General features: G+C 35.9%; 3 protein-coding genes across 4 annotated transcripts in view; 1 reads left to right on the top strand and 2 right to left on the bottom strand.

The window, feature by feature from the left end:
* Slob (Slowpoke binding protein) overlaps positions 1-7,805 on the bottom strand; it is a 10,909-nt gene extending 3,104 nt beyond the window's left edge. The window contains exons 1-8 of the mRNA XM_089637658.1: positions 6,958-7,805; positions 4,879-5,032; positions 4,718-4,789; positions 4,486-4,588; positions 3,605-3,790; positions 2,411-2,607; positions 1,714-1,888; positions 317-433 (exon numbers count right to left, since the gene is read on the bottom strand). Coding sequence (XP_089493784.1) covers positions 317-433; positions 1,714-1,888; positions 2,411-2,607; positions 3,605-3,790; positions 4,486-4,588; positions 4,718-4,789; positions 4,879-5,032; positions 6,958-7,201 — 1,248 coding nt within the window. The 5' untranslated portion in view covers positions 7,202-7,805. The remainder of the gene's footprint in view (positions 1-316; positions 434-1,713; positions 1,889-2,410; positions 2,608-3,604; positions 3,791-4,485; positions 4,589-4,717; positions 4,790-4,878; positions 5,033-6,957) is intronic.
* A 2,163-nt stretch (positions 7,806-9,968) lies between these two features.
* Positions 9,969-17,393, bottom strand: LOC149426116 (sepiapterin reductase-like). Of its 2 annotated transcripts, XM_089635779.1 has the most exons (4): positions 17,090-17,393; positions 16,671-16,734; positions 14,107-14,302; positions 9,969-11,214 (listed from the first exon to the last, which is right to left on the bottom strand). In XM_089635779.1, exons 3-4 carry the CDS (start codon positions 14,278-14,280, stop codon positions 11,137-11,139), a joined length of 252 nt encoding a protein of 83 aa, XP_089491905.1. In that variant the 5' UTR covers positions 14,281-14,302; positions 16,671-16,734; positions 17,090-17,393; the 3' UTR covers positions 9,969-11,136. The 2 variants fall into 2 exon arrangements, with proteins under 2 accessions (XP_089491905.1, XP_089491896.1); XM_089635770.1 differs by lacking the exons at positions 9,969-11,214; positions 14,107-14,302 and having other exon boundaries at positions 15,279-16,734; positions 17,090-17,386.
* Positions 17,394-20,129: 2,736 nt separating this feature from the next.
* Snoo (Sno oncogene) overlaps positions 20,130-23,482 on the top strand; it is a 52,399-nt gene continuing 49,046 nt past the window's right edge. Inside the window, exon 1 of the mRNA XM_089637761.1 lies at positions 20,130-21,697. Within this exon, the coding sequence (XP_089493887.1) occupies positions 20,849-21,697 (849 nt within the window). The 5' untranslated portion in view covers positions 20,130-20,848. The remainder of the gene's footprint in view (positions 21,698-23,482) is intronic.

Below are 23,482 nucleotides of genomic sequence, written 5' to 3' on the forward strand. Positions count from 1 at the left end.
GGAGATGCGAAAATCATAATTTTTCAATTGGATCACCGATACAATATTGTATTCGTATGACTTTCTTAAGAGAATTGAGTTTTTATACGAACAAAACTATTTATTCATATTCATGTTGCATATGTACGGGCGCAAACAAATAATTTGTCTTAATTTTTTAAAGCATAACTGGCAAAAAGTGTATTATCATAAAATAATTAAATTAACACCATCTGTGACTGCTTAGATCGTAACATACGTTACGTTTACCCTTAACATAAAAGATGGGTCCTTCTTGTCTGAGTAATAATTTTGAAAAGATAAAATGCATATTTACCGGTAAACATGATCCTTTCATTTCACGGAGATCAATTTTTCTGAAGAGGTCGCAGAGCACGAGTTCTCCCAGTGTAGGGGTTCTGTGCGCAAATATCACCTCCAAGACTTCTACTACCTTTTGAAGGACAAAAAACAATTATTAGCAAGAAGAAAGCTGTGTTGTGTTTGTACCATCCATTATTTTATTTTTATAATTTATTTCTGTTCCCCACCTCACTAGACGATGTTTTCTGAAATGAGTAACTGTTCAGAACATTTTAAATTTGCATAAAATAAAGCAGTTCTGGCTTAAAAAAATTCAAAGACCATAATATGAAGACTGTCCTTGCAACAAAAAAGAAGAAAACACGGTTACGTAAATAAAAATAAATAGAAAATTGGCCATCATATACATCCTATACTATTCCATGTTGACTAATTTAATAGACACAAGAAAATTGGCCATCATATACATCTTAAACTATTCCACAGTAATTATGTATTTTATGTTTACAGCGCAGTGTACAACAATATGTGGGTCATTCCCCGAGCAGGTCAAAAAGTTTTTGCATGATTTTCATCTTAAATATTTACTATATTATTAGCAAAAGTGACTTTAAGTTGTGGCATTACTAAAAATACTAACTAACTTTAAAGTTTCATTTGAAAATCTTTATTCCAAAATAATCAATATTTTGTGGTCCAAAAATCACTTCTGTGGACTGATTACAAAAATCACTTCTGTGGACTGATTACAAAAATCACTCCTGTGGACTGATTACAAAATTCACTCCTGTGGACTGATTACAAAAATCACTCCTGTGGACCACAAAATATGAATGATTTTTTTTAAATTTTAAGATTTTCAAATGAAACTTTGAACTTAGTTATTTAGTAATGCTATATAGTAAATATTTAACATAAAAACATGCCGTAACACATTCAGGAGAGTGACCCGTGTAAGAATAAAACAACGATAAAAAAACTAGAGACAGTAAAGTTTGGGTCAAGTGAAGTTAAGTGAGAACAAGAGATTAAGAAATTTAGTAAAGTTCTTAATTACTAAAGTTACTTATTTAGTAAAATATGTCCAGAATCTTGCCACTATTCCTTGACATACACTCCCTGGACATCCTGATCCAAAGCCCTCGCAGATCATCCTCTACGACGACGGCAGAATCTTCCCTCAGGAAGCATCCACTCAACCGATAAAGGAGGAAGAACCTGCATAGTCGACACATTCACACAAGAGGTCGGGAGAAGGTTAAGTTGGTTCTTTGGAAAGGAATATTAAAAGTTTCGGGATTTCTTATTAGACGGTGATTATATAGATTTTGATTGAGTCCAAGAGGGATGATTCTACATGATTATTTATAATTTTGAAAAGTATAATAATAACTAATAATGATAACGCACCTGTGGATACCTCTCCAGATCGAGCTGCAGATGGCCTGGGGTGGGTGCGGGGCAGTCCAGCTCGTAGCCAGCGCACATCTCGTACATGAGGTGGCCCAGGGCCAGCACCTCCTGGTGGTGGTGGTAGGGAAGGCGCGGGGGCATGCCCAACAGCGTGTTCTCCAGCCCTGATATCCTGGGGAGCTCAACTCATATTAGAATTGTAATGTATAAGAGTCATTTGCTTGTCTATGGGCTTTTATCCATGGATAAAAGTTTCAAGGTAAATTTCAGTAAATAATGATCATTAATGTTATCGCTTACATATTTGGGTATTACTATGATATTAATTTTGAAACGTTTCGATTCTTAATTGGCAATAAAATTTTTCAAATATCTTTGAAATGAGATATGGTTCAAAACTTGTTGAAAAACTTAAAATTTCTCATATTGCGTTTGGAACACTTACAAAGTCAATTTAATTGTTGAAAAGAACACATTCAGCTTTTAGTTCTAATTAACGTCAATGTGAAATTAGATTTTACGAGAAGTTGATGTTTATTTACATTTAGAGCACAGCTTTATATCGCTTTTAGTCAATATTTTCTTTGTAGGAAAATTTGAAAGGAGACTCATACATTAATTGGAGTGTTAATTTAATTCAACGGGCTAACCTCTAAATCAATAAAAATATGTGTGAAAAATTAAAAGCACCCACCTGGCAACTCCATTCTGCAGGATAACATTCCCGCTGTGCAGGTGCCGATAGGGGGGAAAGCCGCGGTCAGCTAGGAACAGCAGTCCCTCCAACACCTGGCGACCCAGGCGCCCCACCTGCCACAAAGGCAGCCCGGCCACGCTCGACCGCGCGTCGCATGCTCCGTGCTTCATGCACCAGTCGTCTCTCCACTGCGTCTGAAATGAAAACAAACATTGTATTAGTTCATTATTGTTAATTTATTGTAGAGGTCATATTATTTATTGTCACCATACAATGCATCGCTTCTATAATAATAAATTGTCTTTGATACTAAAACAAAATTAGGGTAGACACTTTCTTGTAACAATTTCATTCATTTTTGAATTTGTTCTCTTTTTAAAGTGAAAAAGAAAAGAAGTTTTGACAGGTGGATTATTGGCGGGAAAGAAGTGTTAGAAAAAGGTTTGAAATTGGTTGGAAGTTGAAAGTTACGAGAAATGTTTTGTGGAAGTGATATAATAAGTGCAATTAGATAATAATAAACAGAAGATAAACATGCAACTGATGATATCAAACTAAATGGTGTCAAACTCAACAATGTAATTAAGGTAAGTTTAAGATTTTAATTATTTTCTGATGCTGTAAAGCACCATTCAGGGATTATTTTCACAAAAATTGCTGTATAAAAAAAATTGCCAAGTAAGAATTGTTATTTGATTTGTTATGAATACGACGGAACTGGTGCGGTTTTCTGTCCGTGTGTGCAGGGAACTCCCATAAAAAATATGAGGAAATAAGACAAAGTTAAATTACAATTTTACCTAACTTTAAACAGCGCGCCATTCAAATATCATGTTAAAAAATCCAACCATCCGAATAATACTTTTACTGCCTAAGAGCGAGTCCAAAATGAATCCCAAATCCCATAGGTGCATTATGTATATGAGCACCTATGGGACCTTCCGGTATATTTTTTAAGTTCATACAAAACGTACTAGTAGCGCCAGCTTGGGAATCTTGGGAATGTACTAGCTGCCCTAGTGCTCAGCCACTAAGAGATTTGTAACACCATGGAATAGTATTTTGCAAGAATCAACCTTTTTTTTGGCCAATAACTAACTACGTAACTAATAAATGCTCACATTTCTTTAATTTTTTGTCGTGAAACTATATTCCGTAATGTGTTTTTGCAAATATGAGAATTTTAAAAACCTTGTATATGAGGTCCTTCAGGCTTCCTTTGGGATTGAAAGGTATAACAGCAATTGCATGTCCAGAATAAAAGGCAACATCCAAGACAGGGTAAATGTACGGGTGGTGCAGGGCCCGGAACAACTCCATTATAACGATTCGTGATCTTTCTGAAGATTCAACGGGACATTGCGAACTTAATGGCGTCTGTAAACAATAAGAAAAATAATAAATCAAAGTAAGAATTAATAAATAGTTCAGTAAAATGACTCACTGATGACGATGCACAAATGGACACTTGTCTCCATTGCATAAATGTGGACTAGTTCAAAAGGATTTGAAAATTTTCAACAGAGCTGCGTTAAGGCGATGCACTATGTCGTGTAATATTTTAAATTAAGCCGCTATCAATAACAACCCTTACGTAGATGGCGATAAGGTTTAAATTCCCGCTTAACACCATCCGCCTGTCTTGATTTATGCAAGAAAAAAACATGGCCAAAAAGTGCCTTTTATTTTATTTTGTGGATGTTCGGGCATAAACATTTAATTTTTTTTCGATCATTTTATAAATCACTTAATTTGCCACATTATACAATAAAATCATAACCGAAAATGGGTTGGTAAGTAGGAGATTTTGAACTTTAAAGCAGTTTTCATAGGCCTTTACATTATTTTTTTCTGGGCTTATAAAAAAACTTATCTAAAAAATATTCGATTATTTAAAAGGCCAATATGTATTCTACTCGCAGTATTTAAAAAGCATCTGAAACATTTCTAGGCGACCAAATTTTCAAACCAAAAACACATGATTTTGCATTACTACGTATGGCATCGCCTTAATTTGTTATTCTGTTTGTCGCTAATTATTAAATTGTAAATGAATGTGAATGTGGTCTTACCAAAGTAAGTAATCTTTCGGTCTTGATTGAATAATCTTTAACTGCAAACCAATGCTTTTCTGGCCGTGATCCAATATCATTCAGTTGTGACAAGAATCCATATCTGCAAATAAGAGAAGTTAATTTAGTATTGCAGGATATGAAGAATTACTGGAAAATCATTACGGATATATAAAATGCAGGAAACTGAAATCACTTTTAAATAAATAATTTGCAAACCAATATTACTTACCTTGAAGAATTTTCTAAATATTTTACACAAATGTGACTTGCTTCAGATTTTTCAATACTGCGATCACCTTGTCTGAAACAGCAAAAAATAAGTCTTAAAGTAAAGATGAGTCTGTCATTCACTTCTATAGTGAGAACAAATATGATATAAGCATTAATTACCTAACGATAGAGTTATTTTCGTCTACGGGTGAGCCCTTGAGAGAACCACCGGGACTTCCGATGACAGACTTATTAAAGAGTAATTTGGCCAGAGAGTCAATCTTCATGGAGACCAGTGGGGCCTTCTCCCCCGCACCACAACTGCTAACTTCCTCTAAAATATTTACATAAATCATGCAGAATTAAAATGCAGACTGGTGTCTTTTTACAGGCAATGAAAGATTCTTCTTTATGGACTATAGCAGTTGGGGCTGTTGTTAAATTGTTTGAGAAAATTTTCAAAATTAAGTCACCATTTTTTTTTTTTTAAATATTCAATTTACAAAAAAACTGTTTATGTATAAACAAGTTATGCTGTGTAATTATTATTATGCATGACAGCTATTTCGCTGTATTACTAAAACAGGATCTCATTTTCCTCTGTTATTTAGTCATGTTCTTAACTTCTATTTACTTTGATTTTATACACTTTGCTGTTATACATGCTCATAAGGGTTCTTTAATATGTACGCAATTCTAATTTCATGTTATAGTTCATGTCTCATACTATAAGTATCATATAGTATGATATTAATTATATAAATAAATTATCAAACTGTGGTGAGGCCACTTATAGAGATTACAGACAATATATTTATATTATTGGGATTTTTAGAATATTTCTTATTTATTTAACCGTTTGAGTGCCAAGAAAATTCATACAGTTGCTTGTAAAATGCCACCAAAAAAACATTATTTTTTATGAAACTATATATTTTTTTAAAACCCCATAAATTCTTTGAATTTTCAAGGATTTCGATGATTTTTTCGGTGTTTTATTAAAGAATATTGGTTTAGAATCACGCGGAGGAGGATCCCGAAGTCCAGGCGTTTCGAAAAAATGAGAATTTTACCTACAGACGTACGCGCGAATCAGAACACGAATGACGCAATCGACGGAAATCGACGATCGGAAATCTTCGTTAAAACACGAATCGACGAAAATCGACGATTGGCACCCAAACGGTTAATAAAAATTCTAATAATCCTAAAGCTAGTTTGATAAATGAACAAAAAAACATAATTCACTCCCTAAATAATATTGTTCAACATATAAAAGAAACACTATAAATTAAAAAGTTCTGCAAATTAAAATTGATAACAATAAATAAGTCCCTCATTCACCGAAGGACATTTAGGAAAGTCCTCAGAGAAAGAGCACCATACCATCCATGCTCAGAATGAGTAAAGAGTTAAGTATTTTTAAATGCCTTGAAAACAGGTTCATTGCTCTTATTATTTATATTTATTTTAAATTTTCTTTTTTATCTCTATTTGTATTATTTATTGATTATTTAGTAAATATGGCACTTTTTCCTATTTGTTATATACATGTAATATCAACATAATATCGTTATACACATACCCAGAGTCGGCCATTTGTGGGCGCAATTGGAGCAGTCCTCTCCAGGCGCCGAATTTCCAAGGCGCTGTAATACCTAACACACCGCCCTAGAGATTGTTTTTCATAAAAACAGTGCTACACAAAAATACAAATCATCCATATCAACATAATTGATCACAACGATCACTTGTGGGTGTCTACTGGTTTTGACAAGGATGCTAAAATATTATTGATCACAATGATCACCTACCTCTAGGCCTGGGCGTTTACTGGTTTTGACATGGGTGCCAACATTTTTGCTTTCACCAGGCGGTTCCGTGGTAACTCAACACAATGACAATTAAACACACCTTTGAAAAGCGAAAACATTTACTTCCTTCCGAAACAGGGTTTAACCCATTGATGTTGTATTTAGTCTATGGTTTAACCCATAGGGAATGGTATTGACTTGATAAAGTGACATTTTTATTTTGTTTTTAACTAACCTAGTAGAGGTAATATCCGAAGGCAAAATAAATGTACAAGGACAGCACTGCAATTGCTGTGCTTTATACCGTGCACGGGCACGGTTTTTCAACACTGCAAATGCAGGGCTCCGGTCTCTAGGGGTTAATGATTCATAACTTAATTAAATTACAAATAAACTTAATTGATCCATCTGTTTTAAAGAACATCATGATTAAACAATAATTTACCATCGCTATCATTTTCGGTGGAAGCAGATCTGCCACGGAATGCGGCTCTCTTGTTGGCCGCAGCAATAGAAGATGGATTGAATTCGGCTGCACTTTGTGCTCTACGACAAGCGGGTTTACGTTTCTTCCGGAAGCTACTTCTTCCGACCCTTTCCTGGTAAAACCTGTCATGGCCGGTGGTCTCCGGTTCTTTCTGCTCCTTGGTCTCCCCATGACGGTTCATAGTTTGGTACAAGTTAAACATTTTAATGGCTGATTCAAAAACAATAACACTTTTTAAAATAACTGGAGTTATGAAAACTTAATAGATGGTTTGATGCCGGAACATCAGGCATAGAGAACACTTAACACTTCTGCGGCAAGTCTTATTCACTTAGTGAATTAGGAAATATAAAGATGTTAAACCATAATTCGCTACAATTAATTACGTACTTCATTTAGAAAGTAATGCGGTGTTGTGTTGAAAGTGGAACAACAAGAACACAGCGGACAGAGCTAACAGGATTACATATTCCAGTAGAGCTAAAATCCAACAGGGCTGTGCATCAAACATGAGTGGTTTCTTTAAATATTATGCCATCATTAAAAATCAAAAATAATCCAGTCATTTTATTTTATGAACCTTCTAATTCACCTTCTAACTTAAGTTAAGGTATTTAAATACCAGGATTATATTTTTTACAAATCACATTGTAGATTTGATAGTTAAAATAATTTTCAATGTTTGCATTTTTCAAAGTCTGCAAAACAATTGAAATCCGATGGGCTACGTGTGATGTCAGATGTACCTCGGTTTTGTCGGTAAACATTAAGGTCAACCCCACTCGGGTTGGTATGAAATCAATAAATCCCCATTTAAATATTTAACAAGGGTTCCATGATTTTTATCAAAATGACAATTAAGCACACCTTTAAAAGAGAGTCTTTCTGTCTTTGAGAGTTTTTATTCACTTTTCATGATTTTATATCACTTTTCGTAGGTGTGTTGAACTGTCATTTTGATGAGACACCCGGTCACCGCTGTCTAATGATATATATTCTCTAAGTAGACTTGAGTAACCGATGTAGAGGGCATGACGAGAATTACCAAGAGTAAGAAAATTATGAAATTAAAAAAGTGCAAGTAATAGTACTTAGAACGGGTTGTTTTGCAGAAATTCAAATTTAGCATTTTCATCAAATGGCTATTCAGCACCATTTTGTTTTTTTGACAGCTGAAAGGAGGACTTTAAATGCTGATTCTAAGTCCGTTTCAGCTTTTGAATAAGTTGTGATCAGCAGCGGAGGACAACTATCGTGTTTTAAGCTAGTCAGCTTATTACAATTTGATAGAAAGCTGAAATGCAAGGGGGATGACTTTGTCACATGTGAATTTCTGCCAAAAAACTGGGCCCAGAAAATATAATGACAAATGAAAAATATGAAACACTTCAGTATTGCGGCAAAGATAAGCGGCAAGTGTAGGTAGAAGGCGAACTTCATGACTGAAGAACCTCTACCGTCTCTATCCCAGGGTGGAGGTGTCAACGTTAGGTTGTTTAGCCTCAGAGATAATAATATTGCCAATTTGTTAATGAGCTCATTTTCTACAACGAAATTTCATATTTTTGTGAATAGTGTCATATAATTAGAGCATGCTGAGAACAAAACTTTTTAATTTTTGAAAAATACCGAAGATATTAGCAGTCATGTTGATATTTGCAGCCGGCCGAAAAGCTCGTGACATCACAATACATATATTGTGGCACTGCCTTTTGAATAATGAATTGTACTGAATGGTCTCTAGTGTGACGTCACGAAACACCATTGCACCATTTTAACAATGTTGACTTTGAAGACTTATAACTTCATAATTTTTGGAAAAATCGAAAAACTAATTTTACTTTTGTTAAAAACTCTTTAAATATAATACATTTTCATCAAATTAAAAAATTAGGAGGCGACCTCAATGTTAACACTATGAGTTTGAAAATAATTCCCCTTAGGGCCTATGTTATCTTTGGGGATGCTATGTGGTGGGTCTTTCTAGGAAAGCAAGGAGAGGAAGGAAAGGTGTATGGGCAGGAATCTGAGGGTCAGTGTGTCCAGGAGTGACAGACGTACGAACCCATCCCCCCACTGCAGTGCGAGGCGATAGTCCTGCTGACGAGGTCAAAAGGTCTCCCTCAAGCTGTCTCTCCTGATCCGGCTTGCCACTGATCCACGCTGGTTGACAGACACAACCGCAAACAAGACCCGGACAAACCTCACCTCATGAACCCGGGCCCCCCTACTAAGTCACCAAATGTAGCGAACCACTCAGGGTGACCTATGGCAAAGGTGTTGGTTATCCATACCCGCCTCCCATATGAAAATTTTATTACTATTTTAATTAAATAATATGAAAAGTGTGTGGTAACCTCTTCAGCTCAACAGAACACAATATTTGTATGTTTTGTTGGGAAACCCTATAACAGAGTTGCTGAAAAATCAATATTGCTAATCCATTGATGTGTAATTCTAATAGCCTTTAAGAAGCAATATGATTACCGGCCAATATATAATGTATTATAATATTATGACATACATTCATCCACAGTCAAACAATGTGACTTACGTCCCTTTGACTACGAAACTTATGTGATTTACAAAATATGGCCAAGCGAAATGCTGAAATAAATGGACACATTGGTTAAATCATCATTAAAACACTAGTATACATTATTTTATTTTTAATAGTCATGGTAAATAAATAAATACCTACTAATATTATAAATTTACAAAATACTTTTAGATATTTTCAATTTTTACAAAACTATGGACATCATGAGATATTTCACCTTACCACTGCTTGCGAGTTAAAATAAATCTAATCCTATAATAAAAGTATTGACGCAATGATACTAACATTGACGATTTTGATTATTCAATAGATAATCTCAAGATTATTGGATAAACTATTTTTTTATGTTTATACAGCTACCTTTTGTAGTTACTTACTTACATAACCAATCAAGCGATAGCTTATTTAAAAAAAAAAATGCCTTGAGCTGTAGAGATTTCCGGTTTTATTTCAATTTGCGCTCATTCCAAAAATCATACATCCAAACATTAATATGGCAACTTAAATAAACAGCTTACTGTGGTTTAAAACCACTGAATCCAATATATTTCACCGTTTATCTACTTTATTATTCTTTTTCTTACTTTTAACTTTAGGTTTAAAAAAATTGGAAATTAATTTTAATTCATAAAAATCACCTACCTAAATTTGGGGAGCTGTCTCAAGGGCATTACCGGTACTACATCAATTTGGGCAGCTATCGCTTGAGTCAATAGTATGTAATGCTTCTATCATAAGATTTGAATTGTGAATATGTATAGTTCTAGGTTGTAACATATACATACTGCGTGTGGACAGTTGTTTTCATAGAAAAGACAATTCGAAAATTGCTAGCGGTTAAACGGACGAGATAGACAATGGAATTCCCCTTGAGGGAATATGAGAATTAATCATTGGTTAGCGCTTTATTTGAAATAAAAATAGGAAATTTAGACAAACTAAAAAATAAAGTTAAATTATATGCATCAGAATCCTAATTGTTGCATCACTAAAATAATATTTCATATAACAATACCTTTTTTGGATACTTGTATCTGATAGAGCTGCCTGGTACTTGATTAGAATTTTTAAAGGCTTCAACTAGCGGTACAAGCGGGAAGCTGATGAATCTACATCACATTCGGAGTCGATTTGAGAGTAGACCCGGCTACAAAAGTGTTTAACCCTTTAATTGCCGAATTTTTTTTTTTTATTAAACTTCAAAATTATTTTTGGGTTCTCTATGTATAAATTGCCCAGTTTCCCACTAGTTTCTGGACACCGTGGATATATTGCATTTCGGTTCCCGCACAATCAGATTAAATAGAATAATCACAACTTGTAATTAAAGTGGCCAAATAGCAGAGCGAGGTGATTTTTTTTCATTAAAGGCATGTTTTTATTATTAATTTATTTTAATACTATATGAAGAGAATCATAAATATGAAATCCTTATGTACCGCTATAAGATTCAAAGTTAATATCTTTGAACGGAATACCTATGTAAATTTTGTAAAGTGTATTCACCGTGAAAGCATATCTTATGTACATCGCTCAGTGCTGATTTAACCTAACATAAATAATTTAATATTAAAATTTTAGAGGACAATTTCTTCACTGATGGTTTCCCAGGAGTCGTTGGTATCACTGCCACCAGAATCTTCTTCTCCCTCGTCCTGAAACAGAATTCAAATATAATTTAATGGTAACATTTATAAGAACTTTAACGCTTCGAAGATAGGAAACTTTTACCATTGTTCCATTTATCTTGTGTCACCACACATTAAAAAGTAATGGCGCCAGTTGTTGACCAAGTATATTATATCGACGTATTATTTTTTGACTAGCATTGAAACACTTTAACGGAGTTACACATACACGCTTAGTCTGTATCTTTCTGGTTGACAAACAAGTAAGTTTGTGGTTTAACCTTTCTTTGCCGGTGCTGTCAACTGAGTGGACATTGTCTCCAATTACTAAAATATCTCTGTAAATGTTAAACACAGGTTTTATATTTTAGGTATTCCTCCGCAATACATTTATGTATTAAATGAAATATTACAATATTTACATTTTTGGGTTTTCTTTACCTTTTCAATAATATTATCATTCAATATACATAAAAATATAAGTTTATATAGATACATACTCTTATCGACCTGGTGTAAGACCACAATTCAGAATTGAAACGTAGCTTGAATTGGCTTTAGCCATGTTTGGTGACGAGATCTGAACAGCCAGGTATTCCCAAACCATCCTCTTTCCCATCTCCTTCCCCTCCTCACTACCTTTAGCCTCACAACATACCCCAATTGGGGATGCCATAGTCTCACTGGCTCCAGACAGTTGGAAGCAGTTGGGACTCTTGTGCGGAATTCATATTACAAATAATTTAAAATCTAATTTTGAAAGAGAAAAATCAGAAAAATTTATGGTCGCATCTGGGACTTAAATATGACCGAAGGAAATATGGTCCCTTAATCGCAGTTGGTAGAGCAGCACCCCGGAAAGGCGAAGGTCCTGGGTTTATGTCCCAGATGCGACCGTATCAAGTTCTGCTGTGTAATTACTATTATGTGTAACAGCTGTTTCACCCTCTGAAGGCATTATCAAACTGACAGTTAATATTTTTGAATATATAAAAGAAAAATTAAAATGGAGTTCTACAAAATTAACCTTAATAACAATACATATATATTTCATCCTTATAGTTTCTGTAAAAATCCAAATCATTCTAGCCAGAGACACAACATATGCGTGTACACAGTGCCTCACTGCAAAACTAGGCTAGCCCAAAGACACATTAACTATATTGGCCCAAAATTGTTTAATTCCTTGCCGAGTTCCATCAAGATGTGCCTAAACCTAATCTAGTATAAAATAAATGTTAAAAGCTGGGTAAGAAAAAATCTGGAGGTGAGAGAATTTTGTCTATAATTTATATTACGAATATGATACCTAAAATATGCCATTACCGTCTACATTTAAAAAAAAATTAACTTCTATTTAACTTCAACTTTGACTGTTATTTATAAAATATGCAAAAATTTCAGTAAAATCATATTAATCTAACTATAGGTACTATATGTATATATATATATATATATATTTTTCTTTATTCATATTTCTTTTTTTGTTTAAACCATAGATAATGTAACCACCACTGTTTTGAATATATAACTTAATATATATTTTTTTCTAATATATAAATTTTACCGAGTGTATAGCATCGGAGAATGTGGAATTTTTTAACACCGCAAGGGAAGTGTTAATACGGGTTTGTGATGTGGCTAAACCGGCCAGAATGGGTTTTGAAAGATACAGACTTAACCCCCAAATTACATCATTACAGACGTAATAGACATATTTTCGCATCTTACATTTTTATGATGACACATCTTTGATAAAATCAATTTTCTTTGATATCAATCCTCATCTCATTTCCTCAAGCTGATACCAAGGCAGTTTATTTTTATGAATTTTCAGCCTTAACTGGCATATTAAAATAATGTCCTTTGTTCAACTCTGCTATCTCATACATCCTGTAAGGAGATAAGGATGATCACCACTATTAAAATAATCACCCCTGTTAAACACATCTGGGAAATGTACAATTTTGCCTAACAAATAGAGATGTAACTGGTACAAGCATTGAAGCATTCATTCCTTATCTGACAGTACTCGGGAAAAGTAATACTTTATTTTATTGACTACATTGCTACTGGTCCTATAAAAATTAAATGTGATATAATTTTTAAGATTATTTAATGTTTTACCTACAAAGCTCTTGCTACCGTTACAAGCTGGACTCTACCTGAACAACTCTGGGATCAAGGTGTCCATGTGTGCTGGTGTCCTGTTGAATTTACCACATCTGTGTGGGCTCCATTTGTCCCATACACCACAGTTAATAATAATAAAACATTTGTTTGTCACACATTCCAACATCAACATTTGGCTTGAAAACATTGACAAAAAGGTTACTTCTCGACTGTACATTCCGGACCCAGAATGCAGCTGGTTTTCAGCAGTGCCTCTAATTAAGTGCCAGTTAAGTGTTATTTAACATAAAATACATTGTTTTACATCCCAAATGATAAATTATTGGGCCAATATTTGACCAATGCGCTGGTCCATTTCTTCACTGGCCATTTGATCAAGATGGATGTGGAAAATATCGCAGCTGCGGCAATTTATTTACAGAGCACATTTAATTATTACCTTAACTTGTACCAAAGAAGAGTAAAAACAAAAAAGGCACAAAAGATGCTGATTGCTGACTATGACGACTATGATGGACGAGGTCAACGTGTGAATGCTGTTGGCGGGTTGCCGTCAAGATCCTTTGATGTGTGCATGAAAAACCGACACTAGTCGGTTGGTCACTAGTGTGTTGTGAGGCCGAAGAGAGAAGCTAGGGGAAGATGAAGGTTGGGAAGTATCTGGCTGTTCAGATCAGGTCACTAAACATGGCTAAAGCAACATCATTTCAAGCGATGTTTCCATTCTTTCACCAGGTTGATAGTGATAGTATCTACCACTCTTTACTGGCAATGTTAAATACTTACATCAAATGGCTGATTGTTAATGTGGCGGGTTCTGATGTTGACTTCAAAGACGCAGGCCTGTCCGATGATGGCCAGCGAGCAGGTCAGCAAGGCCGGGATGGAGTACCGGCACCGCCACGCCAGGCCCATGATGAACAGGAAGAAGCTGTCATGCTTTGTGCCGACAGCAACCATTTGTATATTCCGGACAGGTAATCTGCAAATTGACAAAATTATGTCACTTATTTTCAAATAACTATCTTTGCATAGTCATAGGATAATAGTTAAGATGCAATTTATTTTTTAAATCATCTACTAAACAGTCCCACCGATTTTAATTGTTAATTCTTCAAAGATCCTAGAATGTTTGTACAATCAAACCTAATAAATAGAAATTTTCAATAAATGAAAAAAAATTTACATGTTTTATATGTAACACAAAAAAAAAGTTTTTACTACCCGGCTTCAATCTAGTTTCATACTCTTTTTTGTCATTGAACTTTTTGTTTGACTGAGAAATAGATATTTCAAAACACCACAGCTCATGATGCAAATGACACCGCTCACTGAAAATAGTTGCTTTGAATAAAAAGCTGTACAAATTAGCTTTCGTTACTTCAGAAAACAAATTTCTCCTTTCAATTCAATTAATTCTCTATGTATATATTATTCTTTGTGCGTAATTTTTGGATGTATGTAGTTAGTGTACTTTATGAGACATACACACAGATTTTCTGCTTTATAGTTAAGATTTCATTACCTTCCGACTCAAAGTCCGCCTTAATCGTTCTGCTACAGAAGCAGGATTCGTTTCCGCCGTACTTTGGTAGTCCTTACAAAAATTCCTCTTAAACTATTAGAAATATTGATCTTTATCATTAATAAATAAATTATTCAGCCAATATGATCCTAGATATAAATTAATTTTATCTTTCTAACTTATGTACATAATACATGTGAATAAATAACAATATGCTACTGATTGCGATTTATAAATGGAGCACTTCTGGAATTTTACTATAATCTTTGGATCTTCAAAATATCTGATTATAATAATAACAAATTATTATGATCAGAAACTTTCAGAAAACTTTGAAGTTTAAAATTAATAATAATGAAGATAAAATACCAAACTAATAAAAAAATAATGAAAAGTGTATATTAAAAAAAATAAAAGATATTTTAAATGCAAATATATATGTATTTATTGTGAAAAAAATTGTACATTCTATTTATATGAAATACTAAACTACAATACTTATTATGCATGCATATTTAAACTTTATTCATATTAAAAAATACCCATGAATTAAATACAATTTTCTAAAATGGTGGACCATTGTATTATTAAGAAATCGATATACAAAAAAAAAAATAATACATAAAAGACATCATGTTTGGCGCTTTCAACAAAAGTTATAATATATAAAAGTACATTATCTATCATATTTTATTTCTTGGAATAACATTTGTTCATGGAATGGCAGGGTTGTGCTGTATCTTAGAATGAAAGTTTGTTTATTGGAATTACGTTTGTTCATGGAATGGCAGGGTTGTGCTGTATCTTAGAATGAAAGTTTGTTTATTGGAATTACGTTTGTTCATGGAATGGCAGGGTTGTGAGGTATCTTAGAATGCAAGATTGTTTGTTGGAATTACGTTCGTTCATGGAATGGCAGGGTTGTGAGGTATCTTAGAATGCAAGATTGTTTATTGGAATTACGTTTGTTCATGGAATGGATGGGTTGTGCTGTACCTTGGAATGCAATCATCTATGTAGCTACTACAAATTATCGAAGTAATCAACATGGTCGCCAGATTTATAAATTCCTGTGGAAAGAACAGCCAGACACTTCTTGGCTGTCTGCTCGGGTTGCAGCAACTTTCCAGTGCTCTTGTTTGTAACAAACATCTCTTTGAGACCCTTGTTGGTAGCAGTATCGATGATGGCATCAACCATGTCCGTCTCCACCGGCCCAGGAGAGTAATTCAGTACCACGATATCCGGCTCTTCCTCGGCCAGAACCTTAAAGTACATTTCCCTGGCTGCCTTCCCACTGCAGTACAGGGGCAATCCCGCAAAAGGCTGAATCCCGCAAAGCGAGGTTATGTTCACCACGACCATACGACCTTCTCGGCTCTTAAATGCTTTTAAAAACGCACTGTTGAGCACAGAGACGTTGAAAACATTAAGGTCAAAATATTTCCTCCATACTTCCACACAATCCAGCTGCGAAGCCGTGCGAGTTACATCACCAACAGATCCAGCATTATGAATGATCATATTAACAGTGAATTTACTGACGTCATAATCAGTCGTAACTTTGGACAGCATCACATCCATGTTGGTTGGGGTTATGCTGGAAAGATCCACTGACTCAGTCAACACTTTAACGTTGGGTGATTCAGTGAGAGACTTGGTGACCTGCAGGCCCTGTAGGTCACGTGCAAGGAGGAGCAGCACAGAACCGGGCCCCATTAAACGGGAACATTCTATGGACAGAGCTCTCCCGATCCCCTTTGAGGCGCCGGTTATAATACAAAAACATGAACCTTCCAGATTAATGCTGAGAGCCATGATTTACCTTTTAATCTGTAGTCTCAGGATGTGGGAATTTCCTCTGGTTATAAAACCGCTTTGTTGCTGTTCTAAAAAGAAGAAAATTGACGTTTGCATTAATTACTGGAATTCATAATGACGAGGTTTGTTTTGATAGTTTTTAATCGAGGTATAAATAATATAACAACCTCCTCAACACAACTAACTAACTAATCTAACTCCATTTTCATAATAATTTTAAGTTAAGAGGCTCTTTAAACATTATTATAGAAAATATTACAATAACCAGGTAACTAAACAAAAACAGAAGCGAATCGAGAACTATCCTAAAACATTACCAATAAAACGTAAAAGAAACCAATTAAAAAATACACATCCAATTAACCCACGGCAATAAAATAAAACTGAATGAAGTGAAAAAATAAATAACTAGGAATGTCTTACTCTTGAAAAAATATTGCAGTCAGGAAAGACAGGTTTCAGTCATTAGGATATTATCTTATCAAATGATTATAAAATCAAAAGCGTGTTTTCGAAAAGTTCAACAACACCTCATCAACAGCTTGCGGCCTTTCTAGTTCTTGGCGTTTTTGCAAATTGATTTCAAAGATTGTGTGATTGTGACATTTCGACTGTGTTGTGTGTTGATAAAAAAAGACATAGACAAAAATATTGATGAAGTTACTTGCTGGTGCTGCCAGTGGAAGAAATACCATTTTATTGACTGTTGAAGGTACCCAAAATGCCCTTTTTACCAAACTAATAAAATAAACCAATAATTAATATATTTTTAAATAGTAACGGATTAAAACATTTTGTACAAAAAAAGTACAAAAAAGAACAAACCATTAAAAAAGTACAATAAGTACTCCTCCAGACTTAGGCGTGCGACACATGAACCAGATAAATGCGTATACAAAGCAATAGTTCAACACTAATGGAAAAGTAATATCTTTCACTTCACTTTATATTTATGTCTATTTTTTTCAAATATGCATGTTATAAGCGATTATCTTATTTACCCTTTACACACTAGTGGTTACACTGTTGTAAAGGTAAATATCCTTTATTTATAATCTGAAACACTGTATTATAATGATATTGTATACACTTACCTTGTAAACATTAATAAATAAATAAATTAAAAAAGAAACGATCCGATTATTTTATCATGGTAACATATTATTTCATAAACCTTTGCCCTTTAGGGCTTACTTATTTATTTGCTAGTTGGGAATAGAATGTATGTTGTGCGTCGTGTTGACTGTCTGGAGGAAGCTATACAAAATCTTTATTGTACATACTTTCCTTGTAAGGCATGTAACTAATGGTTGACAATACTCAAAACTAATTTTTGAAAACTAATCTATTTCTACCTTTTACAAACAAATAACAGAGGCGCTTTATCTAATTACAAATTATTGAATATGCCTTTTTTGTTTATAATAAAACTAATAATTTCCATAGCGCCGTTTTGGAGAAAAATCACCCAGAGGGAGTTACCATTATGACTTCCTAGGCTATTTCTAATTATTTACAAACAGATACAGAAAATATACTTATCTGGCAGGTCACTTCAAATAAACGCAGTTTTTACAAAGTTTAAGCTTGGAGAATTTACGGTTCTGCACGCAGAGGACACAACTTTAAAATAAAACTATACATGGCATGATTTTACAGTTGCGATTTGATCATTCATAGAAAGCTAGTGTTCACGTTTTTATTGTACAATTATGTAGCCTGACAAAGGATTTACATCAAACTCGTAAATAAATAATTAAATAATTTTTACTAAATAATTGATTCTACCTGGAATCTTCTTTATATCTGGCAAGACTTTAAGTGGACTCCGTAAAAAAAAATCTACTTACAATAATCTATGTACATTCCAACCAACTAATTGGGTTGAAAAATATGCGAGAATGAGGAAAATTATCGATAATCGGGTTCGTGAAAATGTCGGTAGAGCTTATCATCGGGAAGTTTTCATTCCGTCTACCGCGCAGGTTTCCATCGCTGCTCAACATTATTAATATTTTGAATTTATTTATACACGTAATTAAATTATCCAAAATATGAAGGAATTAGGAAGGTACTAGGAACATTAAAAAGAGACGAAGTACAACAATGACTGTAGTTAGCAGTCAATATTTTTACTAAATACATACATAATAGGTTCATACTTAGTATTATTCTTACAAATACCTGTAACAAAATGATCTGATAAAAAGCAATTCGCTACTTTTTCTAGATAGTCTGAACTTTCCTGAAAAACATTTCGCATTTCATCAACATTTGTTTTCACTTATGACCAAAAGTGTTATCGTTATTGATTTTTGGGATACCCATGCGTCCCATCCTATTCATCCTCTTGTGACTAACGTTTCAGACACCTCACACGTGTTCATCATCAGGGCAGATGTGGCTCTTATGATTACCGAATACTTTCCTCAAATTTCTTAATGTAGATAACGTACGTAGGTACCTAATCATTTTCTGTAGGTACAGAGAGCACATAAAGTACTTACGAAAGTACGTATATTATTTTATTTAACAGCATATTGCATTCAAGATTATGTTTGCTCATAATATTATACTTTACTTGAAAATAACTGGTTTACTACTATGTTATAGGTGAATTGCATAAATTATAAGTACCTACCTAATTCAATATTTACGTAGGCAAAATAAATACCAGAGCTGTCATTATTATTATACATACATACTATCGCAGACCCGTGATAAATCACGGGATATTGTTGTTGTAGGATTGATAATTGCATGTGGATTAAAAATCACGAAATCTAACATTACTTATTTGAAGATAAAATTTACTTACAAAAGAAATAGGCATTATTTCGAATATCGAATTAAAATAATTTGTGGTAAATAAATATTATGTTAGTAGGTATTTTATCGCTTGTATGAATCTGAGTTCATTCAACCTGAGTAATTTCGCAGGCATATCTACAACCGAAATTAATATGTGTGATGATTATAAATTATTCCTAGGGGCGTAATTTGAAATTTAGGGAATAATTACTTCAAAAACATAAAATGACTTGAATTATTTTGTACATGAAATCTACTGATTGGAGAAAAATATAAAATCTTAATCAATGTCAGTATAATATGGGGGATATCCTCGTCAGCAGGGCTGGCCCTATACGGGCGCAATTGGAGCAGTCCGCTCCGGGCGCCGAATTGTCAAGGCGCCAAGACACTGATAATACCTAACACCTAGCAGTCCTAACACATGGCCGGCCCTGCTCGTCAGGGGATGTGGTTGAGAACAGCAAAGAGATATCTGGTGGCGGGTACTTAGGTATTGAATGAAATAAATAGTCTGGTTGCTGCAGAAGCAGTGAGCAGAAGGCTGGTGCACACCGCTCACACAGCCCAGGCATAACCACCGCAGCCGCTGACAGTGCTGACAGCCGCACATGGAGGCGGCAGGCGGCTGGCGGCGGCTGGCGGCGGCAAGCATTGGCATTCTGGATATTTTGACGGGAAGGTCGGTCACGTGAGCAATTGGCCGCGGAGAGAGGGGGCAAGGGGAGGGGCTAGCGGGGGAAGCGGGCTGGCTAGACTTTCCAGTAGCCGAGGCATCCGTCTACCGCTTTGACTGCGATACTTTTACGGAACACACGCCCCAGTCTGAAGCTATATTTGATTTTTCAAATTCGATTTATTCGTAAACCCGATATAAAATCTAGATGATTTTTTAAACTTATTCATAAATTTATATGTCGTTGTGCATTTGTGTTATGAAACACAGTATAGAGTCAGAAAAGAAAAAGATTTTGTCGATTTAGTAGAATTTCGCGGTGCGAAAACCTCGGCGACGGGGCGTGTGCGCAGCGGACGGAGCAGTTTCGCTCGGGCCCGCAGATTAGTAGAGTGTACACCGTCGCGACGGCTCGGCAGTGCCAGTGGCTGGCAGACATGTTTTGATCGAAGTGTGGATGCGAGGGCACTGGGCAGGACCATGATATTGTTGCGTAATAGTGTTCATATTGTGGAAAGAATGCACGGGAAGTGAAATGGCAATATGACTTGGTGTCGCAGCCGGGTCCATTGCCGCAAATCGTGGCGTTGACGCGTTCGTGACGCGAGATCGGAGAGGAGTTGGCCGACTTGACTCCTCTAAAATAAAATGGTGTAGGTGCGCGAGCGCGCTCCGCGATTTAAAAATATACTAAAATGATGGAGCTTGTCACTCCTCATTTGAAAACAGTTTTAAAGACATACCAACACAGTGCCACGAAAAGTCTGCAGGGCCCGGGGCTAAGCCTGTCCGCGTCCGCGACCCAGGGCTTGGGCTTAGAGCTGAAGGAGTCGCCCCCGCCGCCCTTCCCGGCGCCCCAACAGCCGCAGCCCATCCTCTCGGCCCCCGACCCCGGGCGCGGAGAGCGCACCGAGACGCTCCTGGAGGGCGAGGCCATCTCCTGCTTCGTAGTGGGCGGCGAGAAGCGCCTGTGTCTGCCGCAGATCCTCACCAGCGTCCTGACGGACTTCACGCTGGACCAGATCAATCGCATCTGCGACGAGCTGCAGATCTACTGCTCGCGATGCACGCCCGAGCAGCTGACGGAGCTGAAGGTGACGGGCATCCTGCCCAAGAACGCGCCGTCCTGCGGCCTGATCACCAAGACGGACGCCGAGCGACTGTGCAGCGCGCTGTTGCATCACGCGCAGGGCCTGCAGCGCCCGCCCAAGGGCTCGCTGCACTTTCGCGTGCACCACGAGTGCTTCGGCAAGTGCAAGGGGGTGTGCTTCCCCGAACTGTACACGCAGAAGGATGCGGGGTGCATCGAGTGCGCCGAGTGCCGGGGGCTATTCTCTCCGCAGCGCTTCGTGTGTCATGTGCACCGCGAGCTGGAGAACCGCACCTGCCACTGGGGGTTCGACTCGGGCAACTGGCGCGCCTACCTGCTGGTGGCCAAGGACCAGCCGGACTGTGACAAGCTGGCCAAGGTCCTGGACGACATGAAGGAGCAGCATGACCGCCCTGCGAGCCGTACCACTGAAAATCCCCTCAAGCATAAACAGGTTTGTTACTTTATTTTCGCCTACGAGTCCATAACGAGTAAATAATGAACTCCGCGAGTACCTACTCGCTGCGTGTATCCGTTGAAAACACCATCACCCTACCTAGGTACCTACCAGTAGCAGTACCTACCCTAGGGACATCAGTCACCACTGACCACACTGTTTACCGGGTTTACTCACCCGTCATTATCCTAGATCCGTATGCAGATCCTGCTCGCAGCTTTGACTACAACCAACTTACAACCTAATACATTATGCATGCGGGCCGCATACTAATTCTTATTATTATAATACGTACCACTAATGGTTTAACATTATTCTGGATCTAATTGACTATTCCTACAAAGTTCCATTCGCTAAACAAAGCGGTCCATTCCAGTTTTCCAACAACAACAGATGAAGTCTACCGCCACTGAAATCACACTATGATTATTCTAGGCTCGTGCATAATATTATCATGAAATATCTACATAACATTGTACTACGATGTATACATTATTATTATTATTTAGAAATAGCTCAAATGGCCGCATGTATTAATATTATTATTATGTAGTAGCGGGGTGCTTGCTAGCAGGCTAACTTGCTAGAATGCACCTCCTCCGTATAATAAAAACACAGGTAACTTCTGATAGGGCATGTGCAATGTGCGATTTGATGTAAGTTGTATGTCCCTTGCAAACAAAGCGCGTGTGCTAAGAATTGTACATTGTAATGTCCCCGTATTTGATTTATGGATGGGGGATTCTGTTATGAGGTGTTTTCTTTGAAAGAGCTCAGCAATTTCGAACATAATAATGTGGGCTCAAAACAGGTCAATTAAAACTCCATTTATCAATAAATTCGGACTTTTTTCTGCCTTCCTAGAATCCCAAAAGTAATTGTTGTAAAATTAACGAATTTCGGTTCAAGCATTTTTCAGTCTTTATCCTAAAATAGTTACAAACAATAATAAATAATAAAATATGTTAATTTATATCATTTAGCACAAGATTTTTCACGAAAACAACGCTGTATAAATCAGCCAAATATCATTAATAAATTCACCCCAAGCGCTTTTCTATCTTTTATATACGTATATACATATAACAATCTCGATTTCATGATTCTACACGATCGAATGGTATAAAAAGTCGGGGATGCCCGAGGAAGACACGAATCAAATAGTTATTTGTGGTAAATGAGACGTTAGTGATGAACGAAGCAAGGACAATGCATGACTTGGAAGTGAATGTAGACATGGCGACCTGAGCAACCCCGGGTACACGTCAGCTAGTCAAATATAAGTTATACTACCTGTACGTTATTCACATCGGCCTTGAGGGGATTTTTTTACAAGAATGGCGCTATATAAATTATTCAATTATTGTACACTTAGATAATCTATTCTAGAATGCTTTTATTTGGTACTTTAAATGCTTTTATGAGGTATTTAAAATAGTTCCACAGCGGTGTTTACATAATATGTACACTTCATCTTACAGTATTATTGTTATATTGATCCGTGAAAGTGCATGGGTAAGTAATAATAATAATTTGATAATTTGTATAGCGCCGTTTTTGTGAAAATCACCTCACGGCCCATGTGAAATATTCCCACGTAATGCGTAACATGATTCAAGTTCAAAAAAACTTTTATAATAATAAATATAAATTTAATATCAGACAAGCGATGAAGTAGGTATCAACAATATTTTAAGAATTAATAATTCTTTATTCGACTTGCGTACTTATTTTGTTTAAATGCTTGACAGATGCTTAGATGAATTAATATAGCGAAGATAC

Source organism: Hesperophylax consimilis, chromosome 1 (genome assembly GCF_061612785.1).
Source record: "Hesperophylax consimilis isolate HC1 chromosome 1, BYU_Hcon_1.0, whole genome shotgun sequence".
Lineage (NCBI taxonomy): Eukaryota > Metazoa > Arthropoda > Insecta > Trichoptera > Limnephilidae > Hesperophylax > Hesperophylax consimilis.